General features: G+C 45.2%; 2 protein-coding genes across 7 annotated transcripts in view; one reads left to right on the top strand and one right to left on the bottom strand.

The window, feature by feature from the left end:
- Nucleotides 1-658: 658 nt before the first annotated feature.
- ABHD6 (abhydrolase domain containing 6, acylglycerol lipase) overlaps nt 659-26,015 on the top strand; it is a 91,735-nt gene continuing 66,378 nt past the window's right edge. For all 5 annotated transcript variants that reach the window (XM_057705032.1, XM_057705028.1, XM_057705029.1 and 2 more), the window contains exon 1: nt 659-1,632. The gene's annotated coding sequence lies outside the window, so the exon portion shown is untranslated. The remainder of the gene's footprint in view (nt 1,633-26,015) is intronic.
- On the bottom strand, nt 3,665-24,114 carry DNASE1L3 (deoxyribonuclease 1 like 3). 2 transcript variants are annotated; one of them, XM_057705039.1, is made up of 9 exons: nt 24,092-24,114; nt 23,606-23,842; nt 19,757-19,845; nt 16,564-16,653; nt 15,880-15,992; nt 13,212-13,324; nt 10,470-10,627; nt 5,534-5,630; nt 3,665-5,221 (listed from the first exon to the last, which is right to left on the bottom strand). In XM_057705039.1, exons 2-9 carry the CDS (start codon nt 23,744-23,746, stop codon nt 5,105-5,107), a joined length of 918 nt encoding a protein of 305 aa, XP_057561022.1. In that variant the 5' UTR covers nt 23,747-23,842; nt 24,092-24,114; the 3' UTR covers nt 3,665-5,104. The 2 variants fall into 2 exon arrangements, with proteins under 2 accessions (XP_057561022.1, XP_057561023.1); XM_057705040.1 differs by having other exon boundaries at nt 24,085-24,097.

Below are 26,015 nucleotides of genomic sequence, written 5' to 3'. Positions count from 1 at the left end.
CCACCAGTTGTGTGACCATGGGCAAGTTTTTTTAACTTCTCAGGGCCCGAGTTTCTCATTTATAAAATGGAGATAACAGAGCCCACCTTTTCAGTGCTGTTGTTGGTATCTAGTAGATAGTGTGTACTATGCCTTCTTAAAACACAGCCCGGCACAAAGCAAGCTTTGGCAAATGACAGCTGCTGCCATCATCATCATCATCACTACCACTACCACTACTACTATCTTTAAAGACATTTTCAGCCCTAACCTCTATGAAACTGTTAAGATATCTCAAGCAGGAATCTCAAATATAACTTGGAAAAATGAAACTTCCAGGGTATTTCATGGGGAAAGTAAAAGAGTTTCCTAGAGAAGACAGAGTCAGCAGAAGGACTTTTTGCAAACGACTAACACACTTTCCCCTGCCACCAGGGAACCCCCACGAGGTAGGAGCGTGGGCTTCTTAACCATCTGCGGAAATCTGGGCCGGCTGCGGACTATGTGCCAGGTGGGCCGACCCTCGGGTAAGGGGCGGTCGGGCGCGTGCGTGCGTGCGTGCGCGTGCGTGTGCGTGCGTGTGGGTGAGAGAGAGATTGGAGCGTTCATCTTAGAAGAGGGAGGCTTGCATGGAGTCCTGAGAGCTGTGGAAGCTCTAGGCCTGCGGAGAGAGGGCCATTGTGCTCGGAGGTTAGAGGGGCAGAGAGGGGCGGGCGCTTTAGGCAGAGGGAACAGCATTGCACATGCCTGCATCAGGAGGGTGGAGGGCAAGTTCAAGTGAGGTTTCACTTTAGCTGGAATTTAGGGCTTTAATTCTAGTGTCTCTGGTGCCATCCTATTTTATTTTATTTTTTATTTTTTTATTTTTTATTTTTTTTGCCACGGCGCGGGGCTTGGAGGCTCTTAGTTCCACCACCAGGGATCAAACCAGGGCCCTGGTAGTGAAAGCACTGAGTCCTAACCGCTGGACCGCCAGGGAATTCCCGCCATTCTATTTTATGTATTTCACGTGTTCTTTGAGACACTACAACACACTAGAGGGCACTGTTGTTTTTTTTTTTTTGAATCCCCAATTTGTACCAGCAAAAATGATTCCCTAACTTTGCAAATTAGGTATTTCCATCAGGGAGGATTTCTGCAATGAAAGTTACAACGATTCTATTACCCAATGTTTCCTACCTTTCGCTCAAAATAATTTTTTTTAAAGGGTAACTCTTTGAAGGCTATTGCTTTTTACTCCAACATGGCACAGTAGTGCCTCCTGAGTTTAATAAATCTGACAAAAATTTACTGAACAGCGACTAAGAAGACATAGTTCTACCCTCATAGAGGTAATAGGTTGGGGACGCGGAACAGACATTGACAGGTAATTACACGCGATGAGGGTTAGGAAGGGGACACACAAGGCACCGTGGGAAGACACAGCTGAGGGTCCCAAAAGAGACTGGGGAGAGCTGGTCAGAGGAGGCCTCCCTGACTGAGGTTTAAGCTGAGTTCCGAGGAATGAGAAGTTTGCTAAGTGAAGGGGGGAGAAGAGTGATGCAGGAGGGAAACAGCGTGTGAAGAGGCCCAGAGGCTGGGGAGAGCCCAAAGAGCAGAGGCGCAAAGGGATGTGACTGCAGAGTGTGCCTGGCCGGAAATGGAGTTGGAAAGGTAAGCAAAAGCCAAGAACTGCAGAGCTTTGTGGGCCATGGTGAGGACTTGGGTCTTTATCCAGAGAGAAGCGGGGAGCCATTGAGGGTTTAAGGCAGGAGGGGGTAGATAGGATGAGATTTGCATTTTAGGGAGCACAGCCTGACTGCGGGAGGAGAACAGATTGTAAGCAGCAAGGGTGGAAGTTCCCAGAAGAAGCGAGCGTGTCTGTGCATCCTTGTTTCCTTGAAATTCCCTTAGATTTACTTAATTACAGTAGCTTCCCTGAATCCTAAAGCTTGAACTCACTGCTGCCAGGGTCCTACGGGACTGTAGTTACCCACTCCTCCTTCAGGACGTGACCTGTGGGTGAGTGACATGGGCATACTGGCTCCTTGACGTGGCCTCTGCTTTCAGGACTGTTTGGGTAGAAGCCCCGATGTGGGTACTGGTGGCTGATACAGGTGTGAACCTCTCTCGCCCCCGTATCCCTGGGCTGGGTGCTTTTTCTCCTTCTGGGAGGGAAGAGGGATGCGGCCTCCAGTGTGTCCCTCTTTCGTCTCCCTTTACACTTGCCTTCGCCAGCCTGAGGGAGAGATGGGAGCCAGAGTTGCTGAACTGGAGAAGCTCCCTTCTCCCCCCGCCCGCACTGACCCACAGGGACAGGATGACGGGCATGGGCACGGCGGGGGGGCACGCAGCATGTTTGCTTGAGGCAGGAGAAGAGTGTTGCTGAGGATGAAAAGCCAGCAAAGACTGGAAGTAGGGGCATCTCCATTTCTCAAGACTTGCCAGAATACTTGTTGTGGGGAATAATAAAGAAGTGGAGGGAATTCCCTGGTGGTCTCTTGGTTAGGACTCCGCGTTTTCACGGCCGAGGGCCCAGGTTCAATCCCTGGTCGGGGAACCAACATCCTGTAAGCTGTCCAGCACGACCAAAGAAAAGAAATGGAAACTTGGCCCAATTCCACGTATGGCAGACATTCATTCTAAATAATTAAGTGAGAGCCATATGTACTCAAAGGCTTGCGTGCCTGCCCTTTCACGAAGAAGGTCCTTTTAGTAAAAAACACAGCCTCCATTTGTCGAGGGCTTTTGAGGTGGTCAGGCAAATAGTCGGTGTTTTACGTGCATTCTTTTGTTTAAACTTCACCTAGGAAGTTGATTCTTTTTATCCCCATTTTACATGTAAGGAAACTGAAGGCTAGTGACCTGCTCAAGGTCCCACAGCTAGTAGGTGAAGCTGTACACCATGCTACACCTCTTCTCACCAAGGAGGGCTAGGAGTGTGGGTTCCGAATCTGGTCCTCAATAAGTAAGTAATGTAAGACAAATCTGGTCCTCACATCACCTAGGAGCTTATTAAAAATGCAGGTTCCAAGGCTCCACCCCAGACCTCCTGGGACAGACTCTGAGGGTGCTGGGCCCTGGGAATTGGCACAGTAACAGGTTCCCTGGGATTTCAACCCCTTTAGTTGGACAAAGCCAAAGCTGGAAGAGTGCATGGCACCAGGGTATACCCCTCCTCCCCCAAAAGCCACAGGAGCTCCTTGTCACAGCCAGGCCAGGTGAGCCAGAGGGACAGGAGGCTGTCTGTGGCTCTGTTAAGTTGCAGCCAGTGTGAAGAAGACCTACTCTGTCCCCTCTTACCCGGCAGAGTTTGCCCAAAATGAGAGCTGGCAGATGCCTGTGGCTCCAGCAAGCTGCTCCAGTGCAGGGACAGAGGGATGTCTTGTTGCCAAGGAGGCTGAGAGTGGCAAGACCAGGTCAGAGACATGGACAGGCTCGCACTGCGTCTGGCCCGCGTCCCCTGCCTCCCCTGCCCCGCACGGGGCTCTTGTCCCAGCCACGTTGCCAGCCTTTGGGGTAAACGGATGATCCTTTCCTCTGAGATAAGCTCATTTGTTAATCGCTTGCTTGACCATTTTGGACTGGGGAAACTGGAAGTTTTCCTGGGACAGTGAGCTCTGCTCACAAGGGGTGACAGAAGCTTTACAGCCTTGCCACCTCCAATTCCAACAAGACCTGTGAGGTTAATTGGATGTTTGGGGGAGATCAGGCCCTGTTTAAAGCAGGGCCCTTTTGCTTTTATTCGCTCAGTCAGATGTAACCAAACTTCAAAACTCAGGCTTACAGTCTCTTTTCTTATATTGAAAGTCACATTGTCCTCGATATATTTAGGAAAATCAGCAAAGAGTGGGACCATGCATTTCGTATGCTATACTTTATATTTGTCAAGTTACACATGGTGCTTATTTGTGCAGATTCTGGTGGAATGCGTAAGCTGGTAAGAGGGGCTGCTTCTGAGACAGGAGAGCAGGGGAGCTGGGGCACAGCATTCCTTGTCATTGCTTATTCCTTGGTACTGCTTGCAGAGTTAGCCCTGTTCATGTACTATACTTGGACAAAGAAACAATATAAGGGAAAACAAAGCAAAAGAAACCAAAATGGTCATCGTGGTTATAGGTAAAATGGTGCCTCGCCGCTGCTGGACTCCTCTGTAAGTCTTTCATTGCAGAAAGATAAAAAAAAGTCTCCAGTCCCTCCCAGTCCTTCCCTTTGTCCTCCAAACAGCCCAAAGAGTGGCCTTGGTGACAGATACAATGTGGCGAATGTTATAATAGGGGTTTGGGATATGTGGGGGTGTGGCCGGGCTTACTTGCCCAGGCTCTGGGATGGGCTGAGCCAGAGCCCAGAAGGACGGAGAGCTTGGGGCATGCGGGGAAGGGGCAGTCCCGCGGGACGAAAGTACAAGGTGGGACGATGCTAAGGTTGACGTGAGAGGCCAGGTGATAGAGACCTTCATGGGCATCCAGATGCCCTGGGCTCTCTCCAGGTGGTGACGGGAGCTGAGCTCCTGAAGGATTTTGAAGCAGGGGGTGGGAATGGGGGTGGGCTGTGGTCAGATTGGAATTTCACAGGATGACCCTGGTGGTTACTGGGCTGGCTGAGTTGGAGGACTGTTTGGAGGCAAGGAGACCAGTGGGAATGACCTTCATGCTTCATCCCTGCCAGATGTGATGGTGGCCTGACCTCAGACAGGAGGGCCAGATCCTAAAGCAGTTCATTGCCCAGATCCTAGGATAAAGTCGGGGCCTTGGTGTTCTTGGCATTTCTGGTCGTTTCCCATGGAAAAGGACACCCTTGAGAAGACGGAAAGCCGGCATTCCTCCTCCTGTGGCCTCTCTCTTTAGGTAGAGCAGTGACAGCTGACGGGGCTTTAGCTCAGACGCGAAGGTCATCTTTTTGGACTGCAAAAGCCCTCAGTTTCCTTTTGAGTAATTCAGGGCAGGTATGAGCTCAAGAGGGAGAATAGAAGACACTCTTCCCAATTTGGCTCAAGATGAATTAGATTCAAGTTGAAAAATGAAAACAGTTGGGCCAGTCTTGTTTCCTGGGCACAGGGAACAGTCCATACCTATTAGAGATGCTTTATTTAGAGGCAAGAAATGGTTAATAAAATGGCGTGAAATGGTTAATAAAACCGTTGTATCTAGGTGTGACTGGCCTTTTTTTTCTTCTTCAGAGAGACAGATTTTTTGTTGTTGGTGAAGGCCTTTGAAGACTGAAGTTTAAATTCAACCGGAAAGTGGTCGCTGACATCCAGCGCCTGTAAAGAGAAAAGGGAGATAAATTTGGGAATTAGGAGACATTTTCATTTCAGTGAAGAATGAATTCAAGCTGTGAGAGGCCCAGGATGAAATGCCCCAAGTCACCCCACAGAACATGCACTGGGAGCATTGTTCCTGCACCAGTTCAGTCAGAAATCGAGGCAGGTCATCAAGTCACAGAATCATAGACTTTAGACTCAAGGTCCAGTGGCCCAAATGTCAGGTCTCCATTGGTGACCTGAACCACCACTCGGTGACACCAACCCATCTTCCCAGGATGGTGGCACAGAAAGACAAAATGACAGTTGTACCTTCTCTTCGGTCAACCTGTAAGCCTTCTGGAAGTTAAAGATGCTCTTTGATCGAGGAACAACAGAGTTGACAATCTCTTGTCCTCTAAGCACAATCCTGGAGAAGGAGAGGGAAGATAGTCACGTTAACCCACCCTGTTGACTTCTGAGCTCAAACCAGGCTTCCTGCTTGACATCAGGAATGACTGAACCGCCTGCCCCTTTCACGTGGAGTTCAAAAGTTCAGCCCTGATTTAAGCTTGTGTTGAAGCTCAGGGTGGGCCACCTGGAAATATGCCACAATGGCATATTGATTATTTTGAATTAAAGTTACTTAAGAAACGGCTGATGCAAGAGGGACAGTCTGACTCTCCTGTCTGTCTCTCTGAAAGCAGGAAATAAATCTCCCCTGTGATTTATGGAGGTAGAAGGAAGGACAGTCACCCTTATCACCAGAGATAGGGAATTCAGGCCGAGAAGCTTGCATAAACAAACCTTGTTACTTCTTTAATTGACTACCCCAAGCCCAAATTCTGTTTAGATTCTTCACTAACTGAGCACCCAAAACCTGAGTTTCTTTGTCCTGTCAATTCCTCACAAATCTATTGTTTCTCTGTCTAAAAAGTATAAAAGCTGCCTGTTCTGACCACTTCTATTTTTTTTTAATTTTTATAATTGGAGTATAGTTGATTTACAACGTTGTGTTAGTTTCAGGTATACAGCAAAGTTATTCAGTTGTACATATACATATATTCATTCTTTTCAGATTCTTTTCTCATACAGGTTATCACAGAAGATTGAGTAGAGTTCCCTGTGCGATATAGTACGTCCTTGTTGATTATCTGTCTTATGCATAGTAGTGTGTGTGTTCATCCCAAGCTCCTGATTTATTCCTCCCCACCACGTTCCCCCTTTGGTAACCATATCGAGTTTGTTCTCGATATCTGTAAGTTTATTTCTGTTTTGTAAAAAGTTCATTTGTATCATTATTTTTTAAATTAGATTCCATGAGTGATATCATATGATATTTGTCTTTTTCTGACTTACTTCACTTAGTATGATCATCTCTAGGTCCACCCATGTTGCTGCAAATGGCATTATTTCATTATTTTTTATGGCTAATATTCCATTGCATATATGTACCACATCTTCTTTATCCATCCCTCTATTGATGGACATTTAAGTTGCTTCCATGTCCTGGCTATTGTAGATGGTGCTGCAGTGAACATTGGAGTGCATGTGTCTTTTTGGATTATGGTTTTCTCTGGGTATATGCCCACGAGTGGGATTGCTGGGTCATATGGTAGCTCTGTTTTTAGTTTTTTAGGGAACATCCGTACTGTTCTCCATAGTGGTTCTGATTTACATTCCCACCAACACTGTAGGAGGTTTCCCTTTTCTCCACACCCTCTCCAGCATTTATTGTTTGTAGACTTTTTGATAATGGCCATTCTGACTGGTGTGAGGTGTTACCTCATAATAGTTTTGACTTTCTCTGATAATTAATGATGTTGAGCATCTTTCCACGTGCTTTTTGACCATGTGTATGTCTTCTTGGGGGAAATGTCTGTTTAGATTTCCTGCGCATTTTTTGACTAGGTTGTTTGTTTTTTTGACATAGAGCTGCATGAGCTGTTTGTATATTTTGGAGATTAATCTCTTGTCAGTTGCTTCGTTTGCAAATATTTTCTCCTATTCTGTGGCTTGTCTTTTCGTTTTGTTTATGGTTTCCTTGGCTGTGCAGAAGCTTTTAAGTTTAATTAGGTCCCATTTGTTTTTGTTTTTATTTTCATTACTCTAGGGGGTAGATCAAAAAAGATATTGCTGCAATTTGACCACTTCTTAGGTCCCATTTCTATGAGACCTCCGTATGCACAAATTAAGATTTGTTTTTTTTTTCTCCTATTAATCGGTCTTGTGTCAATTTTATTATTAGTCCAGCCATAAGAACTCAAGAGGGGTTGAGGCAGAAATTTCCCCCTCCCTGAGAGAGACCCTCAGGACAGTGCCTGTGCTTGGGAAGGAGGGTTGGCCCTGCTGTGACCTGTGGGCACCAGGACAGTGTCCCCTGCTGGATCAGGGAGCCCTGGCAGTGGAAGAGTTGTGGACATTAGAGCACAAAGCAGTGGCTTGCGTACTGAAAAGATGTTACCTTTGCAATTATTTTCACTTTTCCTGATTCGGTTATGGAGAAAGGTTCTGGTTTATCTTTAATGCCTCCCTAAGCTCCTATTTTGACTAAGAGAGAGCATTCTGCAGACAAGAGAATTAAGGCACAATTTAACATTGTTCGGTTTTCACTGGGCTTACTTTTATGATTATTTTTGATTTATGGCAAGTGATGCTGTTTTCTTACCTTAGTTTTATGAAATTTCCCATTTGAATTTATTTCAGTAATAAATGAATAGATTTAAAGACAGATTAGAGAAAAACCATTGTACAGTTGCTTTGCAGTGATGACGGAAAATGGGAACATGATGGTTAAATGAGTTTGGGGAAATGGACTCTAATATATCCCTAGTGTGGTGATGCGGTTGGGGTCTACATGGCCCTAAGCGACTGGCTGAAGAATGACAGGCTGGATCAGACAGCCAGACCATGACTGTCCACTGAGCTTTCCCTGATTTTGACCAGCTGATCTGGTTTCCTTTGTTTGCTACCAACACCACCTGGTTAATTTTGAATTCATCTCCCTATAAGTAAACTCTTCGCATTTGGGTGGAGATTTCTTGAAGCTATACTTTCAGATACAGAGAGTCAAGAACAGCATGGTCAAGGCTCCCCCATTTTGGACTTCTGCTAGTTCTGTGTGTGAGCAAGTCTGCAGATCACATGAAGCTTCCTGAGGCTGCTGCATTGCCTGACGGGCTCTGGGCATCTAGGCATGTCCACCAGCATTCAGCACAGGGAACATGTTCAATAAATATGTGCACACAGAACAAAGACTGGAATTGAGGCCATTTCATCCCCCCCATATACCTTTTTACAAACCACAAAAGATATATACTGTTACGGAAAACAGAAAAGTCAGAGCAGCAAAACAAGAAATTAATGTTTAAAAAAGCACATTGTAATCCTGCCATCCTTTGGCATATAAGTACATAAAACTGGGGGTCCTTTACTAAACACCTTTTTTAACCTGTTCCTCCACCCCGTCTAATCCATCTTTCCCTGGAATTCACTGTTCTTCTGCTCCATTACTTTTGATCACCTCCCTCTCCTCTGCCAGGGATGAAGAATGGGACCACAGAAGGAACTTGACCTGCCCAAGGCCTCACAGCTGGGATGTGCGAGTGGGCAAGTGGCCCTCTCCAACCAGCTTTGCTGCAGCCCCTCAGAATGGGATGGAGGGGGCAAGTTCCCAGGAAGCTCAGCCTCCTGTAACTTCCCACCTTGGCTCTGCTTTCCCCAGGGCTAGAGCTGTTTCCACTTTGGGGAGCTGGAGTGATGATGTCTGCAGAGAGTGCTAAGCTCTAAGAGGAACAGAGGAGGTCTTGGGATGGAAATGAAAATCAGAACTCAAAACTAGAGAAATGAGAACTGTCCTCTTGCAGATGGCCATCTCATGCAGACTCAGCTTGGGAAACAGCAACCATTTGTGGGAACAGGGCTCCTAGACGTCCCTGCCCGTGGTGTCCGCTGGGGATGGGCCAGTCATGAACATTCACATGCTTCAGCTCCCCCTTCATCTCCCTCCTGATTGAAGGAGCAAAGCTGAAAGCTAATTGAAAAATCTCCAGGGAGGCTTTACCAATATCAGAATGCTGTTATTTAAATGTATATATTTGCATTTAGAAATGCATAGGAATTCCTTGGCAGTCCAGTGGTTAGGACTCAGCACGTTTACTGCCATGACCCAGGTTCAGTCCCTGGTCAGGGAATTAAGATCCCTCAAGCTGCGAGGCGTAGCCCCCCCCAAAAAAGTGTACAGCAAAAGCATTAGAAGTGTAACTTTCCTTGCACTAATCAGTTGCATTTTTAGACTTTTACCCTGAGGAAATCATAAATACACACAAAATGCATATATAGGATGTTCCTTTCAGCTACGTTTTTTTTTTTTTAATTTATTTATTTATTTATGTATTTATTATTTTATTGGCTGTGTTGGGTCTTTTTTTTTTTTTGCTGTGCGCGGGCTTTCTTCTTAGTGGCAGTGAGTGGGGGCTACTCTTTGTTGCGGTGCGCGGGCTCGTCATTGCTGTGGCTTCTCTTGTTGCACAGCATGGGCTCTAGGCGTGTGGGCTTCAGTAGTTGCAGCACATGGGCTCAATAGTTGTGGCTCACGGGCTCTAAACCGCAGGCTCAATAGTTGTGGCGCACGGGCTTTGTTGCTCCGTGGCATGTGGGATCTTCCTGGAGCAGGGATTGAACCCGTGTCCCCTGCATTGGCAGGCGGATTCTCAACCACTGCGCCACCTAGGAAGCCCTCAGCTACGTTTTTAATAGCAAACCCTTGGTAATAACCTAATGCCCAGTGACAGAGGATTGAGTGAATAAACGATGGTGTATCTTTGTGATGGAATAATTAACAGCCAATGAATATATTAAGCACTTATCACATTCCAGACATTTTGTTTGAAGATTTATAGATGTTACTTTGTTTAGTCTTCATGTATGAGTGAGGCACTACTACAATCTCCATTTTACGGGTAAGGGAACAAAGACACAGAGAGCTTAAATCTCTTGGTCCCAGACATATTAGGTGGTAGAGCCAGCAGTTGAACCTCGGCTTTTCTGACAGCAAAGCCTGCACTTGCCACTGCTAAGCTACAGTGCCCAAGGCCACCATATATGGCCATACAGTTTGCATGCTGCATAAAGTACCCAGTGGAGGGGCTTAAAGTCTAATTGGCTCAGCTCTCCAAGCCAAGAGCTTCATCTGCCCAGAGGGGCCCACTTTTTCCAATGCATACCAAGCACCTTGTGGGCTAGCGTTGGTCTGTCAGGTGCCTCCTACCTGTCATAGGCACAATGTGTGCTCTTCTTAACTGTGGTGTCCTCTTGGTCCCCTATCAGCCAAACAAACATGGGGTCTGTCCTCAGGCGGATGTTCTTCCAGGCCTTCTTGGGGACATAGCTGCAGCCAGCATTGAAGTCACCCATGAAGATGAAATTCTGAAAGACAAGATTCGAAACCGTCACCTGTAGGCATTGTTGTCTAATGCTTTCACTCAGAACTGGTAGCAGTGACCCTGCCTCGCACACCCAGTAAATGACGAATTCTGTTGTGAGCTGAATTGTGGCCCCCGAAATTCATATGTTCTAACCCCTGGTACCTAAGAATGTGACTGTATGGGCAGATGACCTTTAAAGAGCTAATACAGGTTAAATGAGGTTATATGGGTGGGCCCTAAGCTGATGTGACTTGTGTCCTCATAAAAAGAGATTAGGACATAGACACAGAGGGAAGACCAAGGAGAGGGGCCTCAGAAGAACCAAACCCTGCTGCCACTTTGGTCTTAGACATCCAGCCTTCCAGAACTGTGAGGATATAAATTTCTGTGTTTAAGCCACCCAGTCTTTGGTACTTTGTTATGGCAGCCCTAGCAAAATAATATAGAGTCTTAATTTCTTTTTGCTTTTTAAAAGAAGAGGCTGCAGTTTAAAATTGAGTCACAGTTCTGATGAGTATTTGACAGGCACGTATGACAAGGAAGGGTGTTCTTAATGGGAAGGAGGATGTTTGCTGTAGCTGCTCCCACCAGCCCTTAGTCACCAAACCTCTCTAATTTGACATGCAGATTTAGTTGGGGATGAAAGAATCCAGCTCAGTTATTCCCTCACATCTTTGTCTCTGGCTTAAACTACTGTAGGGTATAAACATATGAATGAATTGGTGCCTTTTGTTTCCAAGCAGGAAAAATGAACTCGGGTGGTGTATTTGACGGCTTGGGCACTGCTCTTTCTCTCCTGTTTTGAAGCTAGGTACTTACTCCTATGGCAATTTTGCCTACTGAGGAAGTGAGAAGAGCCTTAAGGGGAGGGGGCGGGAGATAGAACGAGCTGTCCACCTCTGTCCCGAGGCCACCATCAGAGCATTCTATTTGGGGAGTGTTTTTCCCTGCAGGGCTCTTGAAAAAGAATTTTAATATCCCTCAAGAGGAAACAGAAATTTCCTTGTTTGAGCTATTGTTTGGGATTGTTGCTGACTTCGGAGTTTTCGTCAAAAACATTTTACTTTGACCTTGGGTATCATGGTTTTCCCTGAAATTGGTGGGTGCAGTTGAGGGCAGGATGTCATCCTTAACCTGAGTGTCAACCAGCTTCTATTAATATAGACATGATTTAGTGAGCATTCACTGTATGCCAGGCCCAGCATTAAGCATTTTATAAAGTTTAATTTAAATCTCACAATAAACACTAGGAGGTAGAAGGGACCTTTGGCCGCTGTGGAAACAGAATAGAGGGTAAAGTGACCTGCTCTAGGCTATTAAATCCCAGTCGACCTCACTGAGGCCTCTCTCTCAGCACAAGAGTTTCCCCTCTTGTTCACTTTTGTGCCACTGATAACTTCCCAGTGCCTGGCACTTAACAGATGCTCAGTAAATTCTTGCTGAATGAATGAATGAATGGAATTTATAACTTTAGGAACAAATGAGTCTCTCTTGCCCTGCTTTTCACAAATTAGCAATGAGATGCACCCCTTGTGTGTGCCATACCCCAGCTTTTTGTCCACTCTTTACTTGACTGATTTTTGCACTTTGAGCAGTAAAACTGAGGAGGAAGAAGGGGGCGTCGCTGGAGTCACATCTCAAAAGGAGAAAAGAGGAATGAGGAAGTCTTCGGAAGCACTTCCATATTTCCGAAGAGCTTTCATAGGCCTCGCAGCCATAAGAAGTGGCCCCTGTTTTCCAGATGAGGAAATAATTGAAGCCAAGAGGGATGGTGGATGTATTCCCATTCTGCGAGAATAGTACCTCTGGTTTCTTGGGGAAACTATCTCCGGTCCTGTACCTTAGTCCATGAGGTTGGGTTAGAGCTGACACAGATTTAAGCAGTCAGAGCATCTCAACCACCTGATTGGTTCAGGGATGGACATGTGACCCAATCACAGCCAATGAGATTCAACCCCAGGGTATTTGTTGCATTGTGGGAGACAAAATTCGTCAGTTGCTCTGGAAGCTGTTGGCAGCCCTCTTATCATCCCAAGGATGGAGCCAGCCTGAGATTGGAGCCCACCCAGGGGAAAGGAAGGCCAGGAGATGGAGAGAGAGATAAGACAAGCCCTGAGTATCTTGTCTGAGCCCTGGGTCCAGTTTTGCCCGAACCAATAACTTGTGCTTCCTTTTCATGAGCCATTTTGAGATTCTGTCACTTAGAGCTGCAAGACTCCTGACATCTCTGTCTCACGGTTCTCAGTTGTGAAGTGGGAATGAACAAAAGTTATCTCATCGGGCTGTTGGGAGGATTAAATAAACTTGTCCATGTCCAGCCTTCGCATAGTGCCTGGCACCAGCTCTTCGTTCACTCAGTGAACGTTGGCAGCCATTGTTAGTGGAGCAGGGTATGAATCCCCAAGACCCACGTGGATGGTACCCAGGCAGGTTCAGCAAAGATACTTAGGGCTGAGGAAAGGCCTAACAGGAGGCTCTGAAGTGGTGGTCTGCACAGGCCCTGCCCGCCTGAGTCACTCATGCCTCTCAGGATCCAGATTCTGCCCCTGCTAGATGGGAATTCAGCAGACACCGGTGGGCATCACCTCCGCCTTCCAGCGACGTCTCACATCCACATAGACGTCAGCCAGCTCATCCATCTCTTTAACGGATGTCTCAGGGGCGGTGTGCAGGGGGACAATCACGAAGTCCTTGACGGCTGAGGAACAGGAAAGAGGTGGAGGTCACACATTTCCTCTGTCAAGATTCCACGAACATTGCTTGAGGGAAACCGGCTGTCCCCCCGAAAGGCACGGACTGTGTCATCTGGGGCCCCGCACTTCCAGAGGGTCCAGTGGTTGAGATTTGAATGATCTTAGGGTCATTAAGCTGCTATTTTCAGCACACCAAAGCCTCTTTTCTCCCACTCGCCCTTCGTGGCTAAAAGAAAGCTGGTAGACAGTGTTCCTCACAGGCATTGTGGATGTTTTTATTTTCTCGTTAAAAAACGCTGTATTTTCTATTTTTAAAAAAATAGGAAGCCTGTTTTGCTTTGTACTAAGAAAAAATGTTTTTTCTAATTAAAAATATCGAGGCTTATCCGTTTATACTCCTTTTGTAATCGGGGGAAAGAAAAAGCCTGGGAAATTTTATTTAAAAAACAAAGTGGTCCCTTGTGGAGCGTCTGAAAACTTCTACCAGGAGCGGCTGAGGGACCCTGAGTGAGGGGATGTGGGCATCTTGCCCACCTGCTAACAGTAGCTGTTGTTCTGAACACCACCTCCTTGGGCTTTCCTTCGTTCTGTGTCTGGGTGCCCACTCCTACTCAGGAGCTGGGGGCTGTTGGGTGATCACTGCTCAAGTTCCACAGTGGGGAGCCGGAACTCAGACTGGCAGCCTGTCTCCAGGACCCCACCCTGGTCCAGCCACCTGTCTCTTACTCTTCTCCTCACTCCTTCTCTCTACTCCCCAACCTCTTTTTGGTCCCCTAAACACCCCAGCTCCTTTCTCACCTCTGAGCTTGTGTGGTCACTGTGCGCTCCTCCCAGAATGCCCTTCCACCAGCTGTCTGTGACTGGCTTCTTCGGGGCGCAGCCATTGTCACCTGCAAGGGGCCATCCCTGATTGCCCTGTCTGTGGTGGCCCCTCACCCCCCTATTCAGTGAACCTGCTTACTGCCGTCATACTGTGAAATCACCTGCTTGGCTCCTTAGTTTGGTCCACGGGAACCTAAGCTCTGTGAGGGCAGGCTTATCTGTCTTGTTTACCCTCTTGGCTCCAGCAGCTAGCACCATGCCTGGCACATTGGAGGTGCTCAGAAATGTTTGTTGATTGAATACATGAAGGAATGAATGAGAGAATGAACGGAGGAAAGAAAAGGTAGGTGAATGACTAACTCCTTCATCTTTAATCCCAAACATGTGGGACATAAAGACGTTTCCTTATACAAGAGAAGACCCCAAACACGACACAGCTGTGGTGGCATCCCTGCAGGGGTGGACGTGAGGTGGGGAGGGTGGCAGGGAAGGGCGGGAGCTCTAGACAAACCGGTTTGTGCGGCAGTTCACAAAGGCTTAGGACGCTGAGAGAAGACACAATCATTTGGTGGGGAGGGCCTCTCCTCATACTGCCAGGTCCGCTACATATGGATCACGTGCTCGGCAAAGACCGTGACTCTCAGCAGCCCCCACCTCCTTCTCGTTTTGTTTGTTTGTTTGTTTGTTTCCTACTGAGAATATCCTACCATTCTCCCATGTTTGTTTTCCTGAAATACTCTGCCCCTGAGCTCATGAACCCTCTGCAGAAATAGTCAGCTTTATAGTTCAAGATGGTAGTGTTTGTGTAGTATAGATACAGGTGTTCATATGTACAGCTCTGCATATATTTATTTAGTCATTCTCTGTCTCCCCTGCTGCAACATAACTTCACAAGGGCAGGGACCTCGTCTGTCTTGTGCAGTGTCCAGAACGGAGCCTGGCACGTAGTGGGTATTGAAAAAATATTTGATTCTATATAGTTCCAGTCTACAGACCAAATTCATTCTTGACTTTCCTTTGAGTATTGCACGATGGTTAAAAGCGTGGGCTCCCAAGATGGTAGTTTGGGTTACAACCCTGGCTCATCCATTTCAGTAACTGCTGGGTGACCTTGAGTGAGGTCCTCTGGTTGAATCTCAGTTTCCTCCAATGTAAAGTGGAGATAATCCTAGTTGCTACTTTGTGGGGTGCTGCAAAGACTACAGGAACCTGGTGTTAATCAGGGATCAATAGTTGTTAGTGACTAATACAAGTACTGTTGTCAGAGATCAGGGTGCAATCGTTTGGATTTCCTCTCCATCCCCCGTCTGTGGGGGAAATTGCTGTGTGGTTACTGGAAGGACAGTATGACTCTAGGTTGGGAGGTCATCTTTGCTGGCCATTGCTCAAATTTTTCAAATGAAGGAATAGCTGAACTTGATTGGGACTAAGGGATTTTTGTAAATAATTTCCATCAGTCTAAATGCTCCAAAGAAAGTAAGGTTATCATTGATTCAAGAAAGTGGCTTCCAGGCTGAGGAAGTCTTGAGTTGTGGCATTCTGAGAAGCCAATCTGTTGTCATCAAACTATCCCGCATCCTCTGCATTCAAGTGTTAGAAGTTCTTAAAGGTCATCTCAAGCCTGATGCCTCCCTAAAGATGCTGTACAAACCCTGGGATCACAGCTCACACTCAGGGCTGCTGCCGATTCATGGGACAGCCTGGGAGATGAGGGGTGAGAGGGGCCTGTTGGTCTCACCGGTGTAGGGTGACTGGAACCAGACCACAAAGGGTTCCCTGGAAAATACATCTGTGTCTCCAGCCTGATAGTCATGGTAGAGGTAGCTTGCTTTCACAGACACTAGCTTTTCCCTAGAAGAGGAAAAAAAAAGAAAATCCCAGATGAGCTGGCTATCTTCTTACTTCTTTCAAGAAGCAGAGACATAGGTCCCCACAGCTTTGTTGGCCTCGCCTGCAGGCTCGAGCATTGGAAGGGATCTTTTGCTTTAGAACAGGGCTCAGTCAACTCTTCTCAAGGGCCAGAGCCCTTTGGGAGCTGAAGATCTGAGCAATACTAGTTATCTGGGGAACTCACAACTTAAAGGTCAGACCCAAAACAAATTAGTAGTAGGAAGAAGATGAGAACATGAAGTCTCAGAGCAGCCATGCTGGGCAACTCAGGTTTCCATCCCTGGCCAGGACTTGACCTTGAAGAACAAAGAACGCTTCACTCTCCTGACCAGGTCACTGAGTCGACCAACGGGTTACTTTTGAAGAATTAATACTTTGTATCAGCCCTGATTTTGACAGCAATTATTTTGATCAATATTGAGAACTGGTTAGAGATCCAAATTTGGTTTGAAAAAAAAAAAAAGATTTTGATTCCATTCACAGTCATAATTGGTAAGTGAACCATGTTCCAGGAAGCATAATTTACACTTACTTATAGAGAAAGGCATACTGTTCTTTGTATGTGTTTCTTCCAAGCCGAGAGCTAATCACATAGTTATATGTTATGTCTCTTCTTGAATTTCTGGAAAACAAGAAGAATAAACATTTCTCTACTGCTTAGGTTCCCCTCCCGCCAGTCTGCCTCCATATCTCCAATGGCATCATGTAGGAGGGCTTCTGTTCATCAAAATGTGATCTCTACCAGGATCTTTGCAGCCATTATTTCTTGTTCCTATAAGGTGGGTACTATTGTTACTCCATTTCTATAATTCGCAAGTACAAAGTTGGGATTTGAACTCAGAGCCCACGCAACCGCAAATCCACCTGCTCTGGCCTGTGCCTGTGGGACACCACCATAAAAGATTCAGGCCACAATCAGCCCCAGACGCCCTTCTGGCCCCTGGCTGGGCTGCGCCTCATACTTCCTGGTGGAATAAACCTCACCAGGGCGTCCTGTCCACGCACCACTCCTGAGCGTTTATCATAGGCAGGATTCCTAGTAACATTTTTGTTGGTCGTTCTCTCCTGCTCTGAAAACCCCAAGGCATTTTCTCACAAGTCCTGGAACTATGATTTCAGATCAACTATTGTTTTTGCCCTGGGGACTGAGGATACAGCCGTGAAGTCTCCTACACCTCTCCCTTATCAGGGAAACTTGACTCTCAAATGTGTTTGCCAAACCTGCTGATAACTCCACCCCAGGCAGAGCCTGACACGGTTCTACTTCATCTTTCCATGAGAAGATTTGTGGCATGTCTAAGCTGTGGCATATTCTCAGGTTCTATTGGAAAAAAGAGTGTTTAGGGGCCAACTTAGACCCTAGAGAAATTCCTGGGAATGAATATTCCAAGGCAGATCCGGCCTTGGGGGCCCCAGGAGTGCAGACAGTGGATTCTGCTGGGCTTCCAGTTTGGGAAGGTTGGCCCTGTTCTGAATCTAGCCTGCCAGATCCTGGGTTGGCGTACTGCTCACAGTGACTCAGCTGTGAAGTGACGAAGGCCCCTCCTGGCTTGCGGGGAATTAGGAGACAAACAGGCCTGGCTCTGTCTGGAGTCCAGTCTAGGGAGGTTAGGGAGAAGCAAGACCACTGAGGGTGGGAGGACTTAATCCAGACCTACTGCAGGCAGGTGCCTGGAGCTTCCTGTCCCCTCAGCCCCTGTACTTTTGAAGACTGGCCAGGGCCACTCCAAGGAAGGCTGAGGGGGCTCAGAATAGAGCACTGGTTTCGGAGTCAGACACAACCCAGGTTCAAAGGTAGATTTGGTCATTTACTCGCTGGGTGACCTTGGGTAGGTCCCTACTCTCTGTGCCTCAGTCTCTCAGCTATAAGGGAAGCAGTAATGGTATCTACTCTACAGAGTTGTTGTGGGGAGTAAATGAAATTGCACATGTAAATTGATTAATAAGATGCCTGGCATCCGTGGTATGGGTAGGGTATCAACGGTAGCTGTCTCTTACGGCCCTCTGGACCATCACCTGCCATCACAATTCCCTTACTTTGACTGGTAATGAACATCCCAGCATTTAGTCGCCACTGCTCCATACCAGGCACAGCTCAGCCACTTACGTGCATGATTTAATTATGGCCATGTCCCAGGAAGATGGGTTCTATTATTAGCTCCATTTATAGATGGGGAAAATGAGGTACAATGAGGTTCAGTAACTTGCCCTCCATGATAAAGCCAGAATTCACAGGCAGGTGGTCTGAGCTGAGGGTAGGTGCCTAACCCCTGGGCTACACTCCCTCTGTCATTTTGTCAAAAGCAGACCCAGAAACAGAAGACCTGGGAAGTTAAAAAGGAGACACTGCTCCAAGTCTGAATTTTCAGATGAGGCCCAGAGAGGAGTGGGTGGGGTCAGCCCGAGGGGCCCTGTGCCTGAAGGAGAGAATCCAAGGCTCCTCCTCCCTGGCCTAGTGAGGCTGGACTGACCATTCATTTCTAAAATACCATGTGAGTTTTCCTAATGATAAAAATAGTATAATAATGGCCAGATGTCAATGTCTGTTCGATCTGAATGGGGGGTACAAGGCTATTTGTTATCTCCTCTGAGCTTTTCAGTATGTTTAAAATATTTCATAAGAAAAGGGAAGGGGGGGTGTAACATCCTCAAAGTAGAAAATTTGGAAAGTACAGAAAATATATACGAGAAATCACATTAAATTCCTTGTAAATTTGTACTCTGAGGTAGCCACTGTCCACATTTTGGTTCATTGCCTTTAAATCTTTTATATGTTTTTTGTTTCATTTTGCTTTTCTTACATAATTGAACTTGGTACCTCTTGTATATTCTACTGTTTAATCCTTTATCTACAAAAGAAACATTATATTAGAAGTTTTAAAAAATTAGCGTCTCAGAATTGATTGATGGGGGCCCTTGAATGTGCATTTTTAACTCACTCTGGGGTGATTATTCTTTGAAAAATAAATCCTAAGTATAACCCAATATCATTTAAAGCTATTTAAGAACTTTCATTTTTGAAATATTGAATTTATAAAGTCAATTCAGACTTTCTGTAAAATATTCAAATCATACAGAAGTATATAAAAGAAAAAGCAAACGTTCCCCATTTTCTTCTCACACCCCTTCCACAATGGTCCTCCAGTCATACCCACCGCTGCCCCAGAAGTAACCAGTATTAACAGTTTGAGCACATCCTTCCTGTCTTTCTTTTATGCCCACGCACACTCAGGCACACCCTTATTCATGTATGACGTAGTATGATTACTGAAAGGGGCTCTTCTACCTACAGTTCTGAACTTGCTTTTTTCCATATATGGTAGCCATTTTCCATGCTGGAATATTTAGCTCTAACCCGCTCTGTAGTAACCATGACTTTTAATTATTACGTAATATTCCAGCCTGTGGGCATATCATGATTTCATATTTACACTCAATCTTTTCTTTGTAACAGTACTTCCCAGCTCAGCCTCTAGTCTTTCTTTCATTTCTCTTGGTCCTGACTCCTCACCCGTTTCCCTCTTTTGCTTTATCAGATTAAAACTAGCTGGTTGAAAGTTCTCAGGACCATGTTTAGTAAATTTGAAAGCCTGGGCAGTGTTGGCTACGTGACCTGGTGGTCTGGGCCAGTACTGGCTCTCACACTAGTTTCAGCTCCTGGGGATTTTCAGATACACTTGCACCTGGCTTTGAGCCCGCAGAGGGTCCAGGGACCCTGTCTTTACCCGTTCAGCCTCTCCATCAGCATGGGACAGATTATGTTGTTGCTGTCCTTGATTTCCATCAAGAGCATGATATCACAGCGTTTGATGACCTGCAGAGAGAGAGTTCCCAGGGGTGTGAGGCCATTTACTACAAATAATGAAATCTTTTTTTTTTACTACAATGTTATGTTAATTTCTGCTGTACAGCAGTGACTCAATTATACATATATATACATTCTTTTTTATATTCTTTTCCATTATGGTTTATCCCAGGTTATTGAATATAGTTCCCTGTGCTATACAGTGGGACCTTGTTGTCCGTCTATTCTATATGTACGAGTTTGCATCTACTAATCTACTACAAACTCCCACTCATTTCTCCCCTCCCCTCTCCCCCTTGGCAACCACAAGTCTGTTCTCTATGTCTGTGAGTCTGTTTCTGCTTCATAGGTAGGTTCATTTGTGCCATATTTTAGATTCCACATATAAGTGATATCATGGTATTTGTCTTTTTCTGACTTGCTTCACTTCTTATGATAATCCAGTTGCGTCTGTATTGCTGCAAATGGCATTACTTCATTCTTTTTATGGCTGAATAGTATTCCATTATATATATGTATTCAATACCTCATCTGCTTTATCCATTCCTCTGTTGATGGGCATTTAGGTTGCTTCCATGTCCCAGCTATTGTGAATAGTGCTGCTATGAACATAGGGGTGCATGTATCTTTTTGAATTATAGTTTTTTCTGGATGTATGCCCAGGAGTGGGATTGGGATTTGCGGGATCGTATGGTAGCTCTATTTTTAGTTTTCTGAGGAACCTCCATACTGTTCTCCGTAGTGGCTGCACCAACTTACATTCCCACCAACAGTGTAGGAAAGTTCCCTTTTCGCCACACCCTCTCTAGCATTTGTTCTTTGTAGACTTTTTAATGATGGCCATTCTGTCTGGAATGAGGTGGTACCTCATGGTAGTTTTGATTTGCATTTCCCTAATAATTAGCGATGTTGAGCATCTTTTCGTGTGCCTATTGGCCATCAGTGCGTCTTCTTTGGAGGAATGTCTGTTTAGGTGTTCTGTCCATTTTTCGATTGGGTCTTTTGTTTTTTGTTGTTGGGCATTTACTATGTTTTAAGTATCAAATTGGGTGCTTTGTTAAATTAACTAACTTTTTCTCTGAAATAAATGACGGACTCCCTGAGGTAAGTATGAGTACTATTATGATGTCCATTTTAAAGACAAAGAGCCTGAGGTTCTTTCTGGGAAGGCTGAGATACTTATCCAGAGTCACCCAGCTAGAAAGTGGCTGAGGCAGAATGTGAACCTAGGCAACCCAAGTCCAGAGCCCAGGGTCATGACCCCTGCACATCCTACCTCTTGGCTTTGCTTGAATAATTACAATAATAATAATAAATATTTATTAAACCCTTAGTAAGTGAAGAATAGCAGGCTGGATACTGCAGAAATAAAGAGGTATAATTATAATGTTAATAACTGTAAGAAATAACATTTATTGTGAGCCTACTCTGAGCCTCACCAACCCTATCAGAGGACTATGATTTTTAGCTCATTAAGCATAGGAGGAAACCAAGCTCAGAGTGACTGAGTGACTAGTTTAAAGTCACACAGCTGGTATCAGTGGTAGAGTAGGATTTGAACTCAGGTCTACATGATTGCAAAGCCCACCATGCTAAACTATTAATATACAGTTCTGCCCTCAAAGACTCATTATCAGTGAGAGAGACAAATGGAAAGAACTAGCTACAATGAGAGGCAAATGAAATCTGTGCTATTTAAATAAAAGTCAGAGCTGTAAAAATGTTGAGGAATAATTAATTACGTCTGCCCAGAGGATCAGGGAAGGCTCCAAGGAGGAGGAGGCATTTGAACAGGCCCTGAGAGGTGAGAAAGAACTCAGTGGGTAAAGAGTGCAGGAGAGGCTCCTTTAAGACGAGCAATAACCCGGAAACCAGGGTGCAGACCAAGCCGATGCCTATTGGAGACCACAGGGACCTTTCTGTGTATGGGGCCCTGGTGGCTGGAATTTGTTGGTCAAGGACAGGGCATCCCCAATGTTAATTTTGTCCTCGCGCGTGGCCTCCAAAAGACATGGAGCAGGAGGGTTATGCCACTAGTCCTGTTTCCAGAGCACATGTATGTTCCAGGGTCCTCTCCAAGAAGGGTAGAGCAGAGAGAGCCGCCAGTGCTGGCCTGTGCAGCCGTTAAGAAGTGCCGGGGGCTGAGGATGCACCTGTGTAGTGACAGAGGGGGAAGACTATCCAAGTCTGGATCCTTCCATCAATAGGCTTGCATTTGATGGCATCAGCCTTGCAGGGTTCACCAAGGAGAGCTAGGTTCTGCTCACTCAGCCAGCCTGCTCATTTAGTCACTCATCACTGTCAGATCTTTCTGGAAGGTATTTTAGAATATGTATCAAAAGCCTTAAAAAATGCATGAATCCTTTGGTCTAGTTTTCCCACTTGGAGGAATGTCTTCCATTGTAAAAAGGTATCTACTACTTCTCTACACCTCGGTTTCCTCATCTATAAATTGATATATATAATGATAAATCTATATATAGATTCATAAATAATGATATAAATCTATAAATAATGATAGTCATTCCCTCACAGGATTGCAGGAGGACAGATGGACACTTAGAGCAGTGGCAGCCATATAGGAGGCAAACAACAAAGTGTTGTTATTATTATTACTTACACAGATCAGAGAGGAAGATGCATGGCAGGAGAAAAGTTGGAAACAACCTAGGAAAGCATTAAATGAAACATGTTGCAAATGCAGCAGAAGGCATTAAAAGTTGTATTTTAAAAGAATATTAACAACATGTGAAGTACTTCTCATATAAAAGCAGATTACAACACTGATGGCACAGGGTGTCTCCATGCTGCAAAATAGATGTAGATTTATGTATTTATTTTTGCATAGAAAAATGCCCGTAACAAAGTTACCCAAGTGCCAACAACTGTTATCTTCAACTGATAAGATACTTCTTTATATGTTTCTGTGTTTTTGGAATCATCCATAATGACTGTTTTTAATTTAACGAGATTAATTTGTAAATTATAAGTTTATAATTTAAAAAGTATACCTTTATAATTTTTAAAAAATAAGGTGTTATTTTAAAAAAGAAAACTGCTTGATGAGGAAGGAATTGTGGCTGAGGAGGTGATGGCCAATATTTATGAAGACATGACAGGTGTGATCATAGCTTATTTAGGATAAATTAAAAGAGTTGTCTTATGTAAAGTGTCTGATACGGTGCCTGGCACATAGTGGGCTTAGCGAAGGTTTTATAAATGTTCACTCTTATCATGGACTCATTACATTTTCACAATAACCCTGTGACGCCAACCAGGTTGTGTGAGAGCCATCTTACTGAAAAGCACGGGAGGCTCAGGGAGGAGGAGGGACTTCCGGAGCTGGTGCACCTGGCTGCCAGGTGGAAGCTGAACCCAGAGCTCCCGGCACTCCCACCAGAATGTGGTGCCTCTGGGGTTTTCTAAGGTAATAAAATCCAGAGTCCTGGGAAAGGTTTCAATTCCAGCATCAAAAATAAATTAACCCGCAAGATAAAGAGAGTCAACTGACTCCAAAGGAATGTGAGCAGAGTCCCAAGACATTGGTCATATTACCAAAGGAAAGTTTATCTAAGTGGGGATAAGGTTGTTGGCTAGAGGGGGAGAAAAGAGGAAGTAGGGGAGGGGGGAGAGAGAGAGAGCAAAAAAGCACGCTGCCTTCACCCTAACTTCAGTTAAATTCCTCCTGAGTCTCTTAAAGTCTGAAAGCTGTAGAGAGAGCGTGAGGGGTGTCCAGTGATCCTTTCGACAGGAAAGGAGGCTCACTCACCTTCAGAATGACATCCATGGCTTTACAGTTTGCCTTCTTGGATTCCCCGAAGGACCGCACATTGAAGGAGCAGATCCTCAGGGCCAGGGCACCGTGGGTGGAGAGGAGGAGAAGCAGCAGGGAGGCCAGTGGCAGAGACATCCTGGGCTCCTCTGGCCTCAGGGCTTGGAGAGAGGACAGCAGTGTCTGGGGAGCGTGCTCCCGGCTATCTCCTCAGGCTCAGCTGACTTGTAAAGCCTAAAGATAACAGGAATTACTGGATTCCTTGTTGCTACTTTCACTTCTCTGAGGAACTGAAGATCATGGGTTTCATTCCCCAAGGAAATGAAGGAAATGAGCTAGTTTTTAGGATCCCCTGTTTTTGTCACTCCAGTGAGGAAACTGGTCAGTTTAATCTAGGCACCGATCTCTGCAAAGTCACTCTTAACCCAGCCAGAAGCCAGCTGTGACATTTGGTCATCTCTGCTGTGGTGGCATACCATGTACCTTCTCCTGGAAATTGATGAACTCGGAAATGGCCCATCCCAGAGGGCACCTGGGGTGTGGAGCCTTTTATGGGGCCAGGGGTGGGGGGGGGAAGGAGGGAGGGGGCAGTGGGAAGTTCTGCCAGGTTTTCTGCCATCACTGGCATTTGGCAGCTAGCTGTCCTTGGACACACCCAGATTCCAGCTCATCAGCAACCCTAATGGGCGTAATTAAGATCAAGTCTGGTTTGAATTACATAATTTTTAAGGCAAGTTTTGCTATATACAATTTAACATACCAAATACTAGCAGTGTGTTGCCAGGAAAAGCAGTAGCTGGTCTGCTGAGTTGGGTCAGTCAAATACCCGTGGACTGAAGCCCCTGGAGAGATCCATGATTCAACCTGATATTTAATATTTTTTGGAGAGTTGTGTGGCCTCGAGAAAGGAACGTTTTGCAAGAATTGTAGGATTTCAGCCTAAGTAAAATGGCTTTTAGAGATTTGGGCAAGAAGATAGGAAGATCTGAAGATCTGAAAAGCAAAAGAAGTACAAAATCCAATCAAGTTATAAACCCAGGTAGTATTTGCAGACTTTGGCAAGGAAAATTCTTCTCTGAAGAGGGGAGGTAATGAGAATAACTTAAAGCCAGCATTGGGATCTCCGGGCCACTCTCTCTTGAAATGATGGGCGTGTGGTCATAGCCACAGGGAAAAGCGTGGAAGTATCGCCAACATATATCCAGTCTGCATCCTGGCCAAAATCTCTGGCCAAGCATGCCCAGGCGTTCTAAGGAGATAATCCCAAATAGTACATGGAAGGAAATAATGGCTTCCTGAGCTCGTGGGGATGTGAATCTCCCTGTTGGCCACAGCCCAGGCCTTAAGCCTGGGTGAATCTCTGGTGAAAAGCTGGTGGTGATTGCCCTCCTGGGTGAGTGGGCATCTTCCGACCAGAAGAAGACTTAGAATTCAGCATAGTACACATTTTTTGTGTCTTTCAAGAAGCAATTTGTACATATGTGGTATTTTATGATCTTGTAACATATAAGAGATTTTGGCCTATTAGGTGGGCAGTCTTGTAACTCCAACGTAAAATGTGCAATTGAGGGAATCTTTTTAGATTTGTAGCTGTAAGTTGAAATCTTACTAAGTTTCTGTGCACTTCTGGAACATTTATAAGAATTCTGGGTAAACAGTGTTTTATAAGTTTGTTTGTTAGACCTAGAATTATTTAGTATTAAAAAGGGTGGCTTTTTTGTTATTTCAGACAACTGAAAAACTTTACAAGGAAATAGGTGTATAAAAGAAGTTTAAAATGTTAGTAAATGGGTTCATAACCCTTAGAGGTGGTTATTTTAGTTTGTTGGATGTAGAATTGTCAGATTTAGCAAATAAAAATACGGAGCACTAGGTAAATTTGAATTCTAGATAATTCAAATTAATTGGGCATCTTGTATTTTATCTGGCAATCCTGGCTGAACTTATAAAAAGAATAAAAACTTTTATAAGCTGAACTTAAAAGCATGACGTTGTCTAAGGCAATAACCACCCTACCATGGTCCTGGGAAAGGTTTTAATTTCCAGCATCAAAAATAAACTATATGATGAACGAGTCAATGTGTTTGAATTTTTAAGTTTGATAATTTGAATATTAATTTGAAAAATAAAGGAACCTCTGAATAGAATAGTGGTTTCTGTATATAGAAACTGCCCTTGAGGACTTCAAAAAAATCACATAACAGACGGAAGAGACTGACCCCATTCTGTAATTAGCACATTGACTGCATGGAACTTTTTTTAAAAAGTGCCTGGGTTCTGGAAGTAAAATCTTAAAGAGTCAGATGTAACTGAATGCAGCTAAGTGCAGGGGCTTTGCTGAGTGCTTTCTGTTTCATCTCACTCAGCACTCCCCCAGGCTCTTACTGTGGTCCCTCCATTTTGCAGA

Source organism: Hippopotamus amphibius, chromosome 13 (genome assembly GCF_030028045.1).
Source record: "Hippopotamus amphibius kiboko isolate mHipAmp2 chromosome 13, mHipAmp2.hap2, whole genome shotgun sequence".
NCBI classification, from domain to species: Eukaryota; Metazoa; Chordata; class Mammalia; order Artiodactyla; family Hippopotamidae; genus Hippopotamus; species Hippopotamus amphibius.
Note: the sequence above shows the minus strand (reverse complement) of the source record. Positions and strands in the feature narration are given on the sequence as shown.

Coding starts and splice junctions, on each gene's coding strand:
- DNASE1L3 (XM_057705039.1), bottom strand. CDS start 23,746: ATGTCTCTGCCACTGGCCTCCCTGCTGCTTCTCCTCCTCTCCACCCAC. Junction 10,628..13,211: donor GACGTCGCTGGAAGGCGGAG/GTGATGCCCACC, acceptor CTTGTCTTTCAG/AATTTCATCTTCATGGGTGA. Junction 5,222..5,533: donor ACAGGTTGACCGAAGAGAAG/GTACAACTGTCA, acceptor TTCTCTTTACAG/GCGCTGGATGTCAGCGACCA.